This window comes from Aspergillus nidulans, chromosome V (genome assembly GCF_000011425.1).
Source record: "Aspergillus nidulans FGSC A4 chromosome V".
NCBI classification, from domain to species: Eukaryota; Fungi; Ascomycota; class Eurotiomycetes; order Eurotiales; family Aspergillaceae; genus Aspergillus; species Aspergillus nidulans.
In genome coordinates this window covers 3118412-3125307 of record NC_066261.1, presented here as the reverse complement: position 1 = coordinate 3125307, position 6896 = coordinate 3118412, and the positions used below count along the sequence as shown (strand labels likewise).

General features: G+C 48.4%; 3 protein-coding genes across 3 annotated transcripts, besides 1 other annotated feature; 1 reads left to right on the top strand and 2 right to left on the bottom strand.

Moving 5' to 3' along the window:
- Window positions 1–6896: part of a sequence feature (contig 1.92 1..62660(-1)) that runs on past both edges of the window.
- On the bottom strand, window positions 435–2825 carry ANIA_05250 (uncharacterized protein; the record flags this gene model as incomplete). Its single annotated transcript, XM_050612378.1, has 7 exons — window positions 435–559; window positions 652–689; window positions 772–884; window positions 1034–1075; window positions 1891–2245; window positions 2313–2519; window positions 2575–2825. The coding sequence occupies 7 exons, from the start codon at window positions 2823–2825 to the stop codon at window positions 435–437; spliced, it is 1131 nt and encodes a 376-aa protein (XP_050468307.1).
- ANIA_05251 (nucleic acid/nucleotide deaminase domain-containing protein) lies at window positions 3594–5151 on the top strand (the record flags this gene model as incomplete). The annotated part of the gene is made up of 2 exons (XM_050612377.1): window positions 3594–4107; window positions 4166–5151. 2 exons carry the CDS (start codon window positions 3594–3596, stop codon window positions 5014–5016), a joined length of 1365 nt encoding a protein of 454 aa, XP_050468306.1. The 3' UTR covers window positions 5017–5151.
- On the bottom strand, window positions 5198–6256 carry ANIA_05252 (uncharacterized protein; the record flags this gene model as incomplete). Its single annotated transcript, XM_657764.1, has 5 exons — window positions 5198–5240; window positions 5356–5402; window positions 5504–5651; window positions 5703–5789; window positions 5988–6256. 5 exons carry the CDS (start codon window positions 6254–6256, stop codon window positions 5198–5200), a joined length of 594 nt encoding a protein of 197 aa, XP_662856.1.

Sequence of the window (6896 nt, the reverse complement as noted above, 5' to 3'; positions counted from 1 at the left end):
GCCTAATACCAACCATGGCTTTTAGCAACTCAATATTAATTACCATGTCTAACAAGGTCTTCTTCTGGTTATTATCCTAATTAATCCCTCCAGTATTAAGAAGTTCTTTGTTAAATTTATTCAAGAACTCTTCAAAGTCGCGTCTCCCTTACCTTATTATATTTACTTATACAAGAGCCTTTCTCTGTTGGTCAGGATTACCAAAGGCCTTGTCTAGTACTACAGAGAATTCTGCCTATAGCACAGGAGTCTCAGATTTCTAGCAAGCCAAGAGCTATGGTAGTATATGCTGGCTGGCTTTTCCTCTCAGGCAGCTGTAGGCATAGTAAACTTGTTCCTCCTCTATAGGGTAGCAGGCAGTGTCAATTATAAACTTTGTACAAAGATTTATCTAGAAAGGAGGGTAGTCCTTAGGGTCTTCTCTAGTAAAGGGTTCAATATCCAGGTGACAAGGACAGGGATAGCTTTGTTTGTAAGGGATAGGCATTACAGATATAACTGTAGTAGTAACTGGTAGATGGTTTCTTAGCTGTGAGTTCTGTACAGCCTGTAGTTCTGCCTATAAGCTGTTATTCTCTTCTTAGAGCTGTTATTTCTAAGTCTATATCTCTGTACAGAGCTCCTGGAGCTGCTGTAGCAACAATATAATACTTTCTTCTTCCATTATCATAGTAAAAGGTCTCCTCATACTATTATTGAGATTAGTAAGCAATTCCTAATGTTAAGGGATGTATTTAGATGGATCTTCCTATCTAGACGTGCCGTACGTACAAGAAGGAATCGCTAAAGAAGAAAGGAGAAAGAAGGATTGTTGTTGTGAGGAAGTCTTGTAGGTGGCTCACCGCCTTCAGGACAGCGCAGGCCTTGGCCGAGTCACTTAAGGTCTAAGGTCCTTGTATAGGCAAAGGACCCATAACACATTGATTCTACTAGAATATATGGCTCTAATTTTCAGAAAAACTACGAGGGTCAACTGTCTTAAGGATAATATTTATTTCTTTGGTTTTCTCCCAACAGTCTGCCGTAAACACACCTTTCTGTTAGCCGCAACCCAGCTGCTGATTCCACACCCTGTCTTTCAAATATTCTTCAGTATCAAGTAAAGTGATTCCAAGCCAGTATCCATCAGATCTCACTACGACGACAGGACGCTTTTCCCTCCATCTTCAGTCACCCGGTCTCTTACTTTGATCTTCATGTACCCACCACCCAATTTGGACACCGCCGGAGTTCCAGATCCCTCAAATGTCACGCGGAATACTGCACTTGGCGCGAAGAGTAAAGCTTCACCCACGCGAAGACGAACGATTCGGTCAAGAAAAGACAGTTTTGAGGACATGTGGGCCTGGCCTTGGGATTCCTCCTTCTCCGAGAACGTTTTGTTGTTGGATTCCACTCCCAAGGCAGCCGCGGCAACATGATGCTGCAAAGCACGAAGCCATGCAGGGGATGAAAATCTGTGGACAATGGTGACCGAGCAAAGACTGAGAAGGTCGGCGGAGATGGTTGGCTCTTGAGTGGAAATCACTATCCGGGTTGCAAGATGGCGTTGCAGTCTCACACTGGATAGAAGAGTCTCTGTAAAGATCTGCGCTTCGGCTGAGTCCTTCATATACTGAGAAGCCAATGAGACGATGTGCGGGTTGAGGAATTGGGCTGGCAGTACTACGAACCTTGTGAGCTTCATCGAGAGCTACTACTCTGCCAACATTGGTATCCTGCTCCAGGAAGACCTCAAAGCAAAAATTGAATAATGCACAAGCTGTCTCAGGAGAAAGGCAAGGACATGAAAGGTCAACGATGGTCAGTTGTGAGGGCTACTCCGGCCAGTCAGTTGCAGGAGTCGCAGGTGTTGAATTTATGGGAGTTTGGAGTAATTGAACATCTCACCTTTGGCGACCAGCTAGTTCCGGCGTCATTAACTGCCTTTTTCCCCTTTTTACTCGTGCTTGCAATGATTTGCTGGCTGGGCATAAAGCTCTCGAGGATGTCCAGGCGTTGCCGTAGAGGCTGTTGCTGGGAGGGCAGGAGATCAGAATCAAAAATCCGTTTCTTAAAGTCCTGATAGTCGAATCTCCCTCCAGAAACCTGCTGTAGAAGGCGCATTTCCCTCAAGACTCGCTGCACAGTATGGAGGTACAGGGGGCCAGAACTGCTCCCTTGGCCTGCTGTCATGAGATCCAGCATACGTTTTGTGTTCAGGTCTTGCTGATTTATTTGGAGCGGGTGAACACGGATTTTGAACCTGCTGTATGTTTTCTGTATGGCCTAGTCAGGGAATGCGGCACCGGCTGTGGCTGTGTATCTCCCACCTGAATATTTCGGAAATTTGTTGGGGGCACAGAGAACCCTCACTTGGACATTTGGGACTGGTGGCGAGGAAGGCAGCCTCGCACGGTGAACCGCCCTGGTCGCCGATGAATGTGTCGTAATGGAATACAACTGCTGTCAGAGGATTATGAAGTTGGCCAGCCGCAGACGGAATCAAGCACCCCTCGAGTAAACAGGAAAGGGTGTGGCTCTTGCCGGAACCCTGAGAGCCACAGATGAAGATACTCGATGGTGAGCTAACACTTGAAGAAAAGACGGGGGTCTTCTCCATAAGCCTGGCTATCCAGGTCCGGAGATCCTAACGCACGGAGCTCTAAGACACCGGCCAACAAACCATATTGCGACGGTACCAAGTTGGGCTGTGTATAGAGCACGGGGCCAGTAAACACCGGCGCAAGAGAGACGTCTTTAGCCTCATCACCTGAAAAACCCAGCTTCAGGAGACTGAGCTGATATGCCGTTCTTGAGTCTGTATGCCGTGTCAGTTCCCGCATGGCACGTGATATAAAGCAGCTTGCATTTGACCTGAGCTGTGGGGGGAATGTGAGAACGTACGGTCATCAGCATTGTTGCACAGTGAGCTATCCATCGTGCGGCGGTGATTCGAGTCAGCAATCGATCTAGCGCTAGGATTGACTTTATGTGGTGAAAATTTAAGCCAACCGCTAAATTCTCGTCGCAGAAGCATATATGTACCACGATTGAATACGCCATCATTGTTATAGACGGTCTACTGTGGGCCATGTAAGATCTTCCTTGCCAAAAGCTTACTAAAACGGAAGTCATTTCCCGTTGTAGCCTCGTGCAGCAATGGCTCCCGGAGTGGTGGCCTCCTGAAGTAGTCTCCTGTTGCAGCCTCTTGCAGTGGTGGCCTCCTGGAGTAGTCTCCTGTTGCAGCCTCCTGCAGTGGTGGCCTCCTAGGTTGGAGTCTTGAAGTGGTGGCCTCCTGTACCTAACACCTACAGTAGTGTGTCCTTCTGGCGGCCTCTTGCAATACTAACAATTTATACGAGTAATTTTGTGGTGCTGGATATAGCAGTGGTACGCACTGGTGGCCGTAGGCAGAACTGTCACATGCACTGATGCCCTGAACAGCGAGCTAAATGTCTCATTGGGCTTCAATACGATTACCACTAATGTGAGCTTCAGGTGCGACCGGAGTCATAAATATCTAACATTCCTGCTTGCCCTCTGTGTTTCTAGCCATAAGTGTACTTACCCTTGTCCCACTACAAACTTTTCGTCTTTCAAACGCGATAAACATGAAGCAGGGGAACAGTCTAACGCTTGTTCCAAAGCAAATCGGGCCTCCACGCCTTGATCCATATGGACGACTCCTCGCCCGTTTCTACGAGTCATTATTTTTCTTGACGTCTCTCGGGCGAACACAAGGAGAACACACCCCCGAACCACCTGTTCTGGACATCCACCAGGAATGCAGACGGAGATTCTTGAAGAACCTTTCCTATATCTGCGACTTCAGGAAAGGAGGCCAGGCATGCACTGCGATAGCAGTTGAAGATCGTGTGGACTGCTACCGGTTCTGGGTTGCTTCAAACATGAACGTGAACAAAGCAGTGGCTTTTATTCGAGAAATTCTTGCAATGTTGCACGACAGACATTTAGATGCTTCGAATAATGAGTCAATGATTGAGGCCAGTCTTATTCAGCGTTGCGTGGAATTCGCTGCCAAGCGCATCGATAGTGAGGGGAGGTTTCTCCGCATTATGGCAAATCGATGCATTCTCATGCTTGAGGACGAAGAGTCGGAAGCAGGTATGACCTTTTTCCTGAGCAATCTTCTAGAGCGGGTAAGTGCTGACTGTAATTAAAGCCCAAGCTTTATCCGAATGGTTACATCAGGCCCTCAGCTGCTCCCGCAACATTACCCTCTGCCGCTTTCTCTACGACCAACGTCACTCGGCCGCCATGAAAGAGCTTTCTGCGCGGGCTATATCCGACAAAGGAAGACCGGGCCGCGCCGAAGAAGACTCGTGCTTTAGCTCTGCCAGGCATCATATTGGTAGACTTATCCATCATATACGTGCGCCGATAGAGCTCGCTCAAGACAGTCGTCATCTGATGTATCTCACCGACGCCTATACCGTCTGTCCTGTCAGCCCATGTTCCGCTGTGTCATGCCCGGTGTCTGACATGCATACCAACCTGCAGGGGATCCTGAACTGGATGTTCATGGCCGACGACGAAGACAGGGTAGCCGTTGGGGATGGTCTTGTTTACATCAATAAGACGCGGCCAATCTTCGACACATTCTTGGCCGAATACAACGGTCGGGATCGGCAGGTTCACGCTGAGATTCAAGTTCTCGAGCATTTCTACCAGCAGCGACTCTCCTTCCTGGATGGCGATCGCTATATAGCCTGCAGCAAACCGGCGTGTCTCTGCTGCCAATTGTATTTCAAGCACCATCCGGCTCGTATGGTCGTACCTGCCTCCCACCAGAATGTTTATACTTCCTGGAGCCCCCCACTACTGCCTCGGTTTGCCAAAGGTGACAAGGACACGCAGCTGCAGAAACAGGTTCTGAGCTACATGGCACAAGACATGCGAGAGCAGATTATTCAGCAGGTTTTGCAGCGCTCTCGCTCGATGATAAGGCATCCTGATTCGAGAACCTCATTGACCGATCTACCAGCTGAGGCGGCTTTTGGCTTTCTGGAGTAGCAACGGAATACGGGAGCACATATCAGCGTATTAAAATGAGGGACCGGTGGAGTAATTGGGTTTATTTGGTTGAAAAAAGGTTCGATCACCTAGTGTTTAGTCTTTTCATAGTCAATAGATCTTGAAACTTTTCTACAATTCGACGCGACGCATTCACTTTCTTCTTAGTTTCGCCATTCCCTCATGACTCTACTCGCGGATCTGAACTAGCACCGTGGATTTTGCTGTCAGAAATTGAGGTCTTCATACTTCGCTAACAGGTAAACTAAGCAGCGCATGATTCGGAGGACTATGGGGATTGCATATCGTCAAGCCATGACAACCATCGCTCGTACCTACACAGCCTTGGGCGAATGTATTTGGCAATTACGGGGCGTGAACAAGGACTGCCGAAAGCATAACATTCCCTAGCTATGAAGAGTCTTCAATGTCTCCTCCGCTGATGTCGCAGTAGACTATCTGATCGCGAGAACGAGTCGCCACATACATCGCAAGACCATGATACCACCTCCCAATACTGCTTGGCCCATTCCTTATGGTTTGCTTCCACATGGCGGCGCATGCTGCGTTGTGTGCCAGCCTTATGAGGGCACAGGCTGCACAAGACAGGTTTGATATGTTCTCTCAGGTGCTTCCTGTTTGATTCAGTCAAAGACATGTATAAAATATTTTCCAATAGAACTCACCGGAGCATCCATTTTTGAGAGTAGCTCTTTTTGCTGCGGCATCCAGATTCCGGACAGTGATAAAGTCCGTCAGGACCCGGCTCCAAGCTAGTCGGTGAATATATTTTGGTTTCCTGGAATCCTGCAAACGGGTTCAAAACTCTTTCAGACGGTTTCACGCGTCGACCAGTGTCTCTTGATGAGTCTGCGTTGCTCAATGGAGCGCTCTTGTCAAAGGGTATATTCAATTCTGTTGATAGGATATTCGACTCGGCACTCTAAAGAGGCTCTTGGGAGTCGACAAACCCGCAACGATTGAGTTCTCCAAGGGCGCTACTTTGTGCAATAGCTAGTTCGCTGATTTGCATAAATTGCTGTTGATGGTCGAACAATAATCCAGTCCACCAGAAGGGGTTGCTCTCTTCTGAAGTAGGGAATAATGCCCGATGTGGCTCTATTGGTGGAGTCGGGTTGATGTTCCACGATATGAGGTCAGCACACAGCGGCGGTTCGAGGTTGACTCCCAGTGACATCCAGTCCCCAGCCTGACTATCCGCAAAGAGTCTTGGATCCATAGTCAGTCTATCTTAGCAGTGTCGGGGTGTGCAGTGCGAGCGGGCTACCTATTAATGTGGAACATAGCTGTGTAGGGTCCAAACCTCACATGCAATAGTGCGGATGCGGCCACCTGGAGGGTTTAACCTTGGCCAATGGTTCTCGAACACATTCTTAATCCTATTCACCGCCAGTTCATGCAAACAGTAGCAAATTAACATGCATGCGCCTCTGCTGCAGGGAGGTTGTGCCTCAGAGACACCATTGGGCCTTTCCCCGCAACCCTGCGCGGCCCTAGACAGAGTAAGCATGAGCTAGCTGGTTCGCCACTAGGGCATACTCTAATATTGGCCTCTGTCTCCGTCGGGCAATACGCAGTATTCATCTGTTCTTTGTGCTCTAATCGCTATTGGGCACCTATTCTTTCGGGTTCGCTTGCTTCGCCCCTATGAACCAGGCACATCAGCTCAGCCAGCTTTTTCGGTCGCGTAATTACCGCTGTCATCCTCCAATCATGAGGCTGGTAAGATCCCTCCGAGGAGTCAATAATAAAATGATTGGAACTGCAGTTTTCCTTGTCTCATGAAGATCAAATATCGGCGGAAAGCAGAAAGTACTCCGCAAACTTTTCCAGATGCTTAGCGGTACAGCGGGTTCATC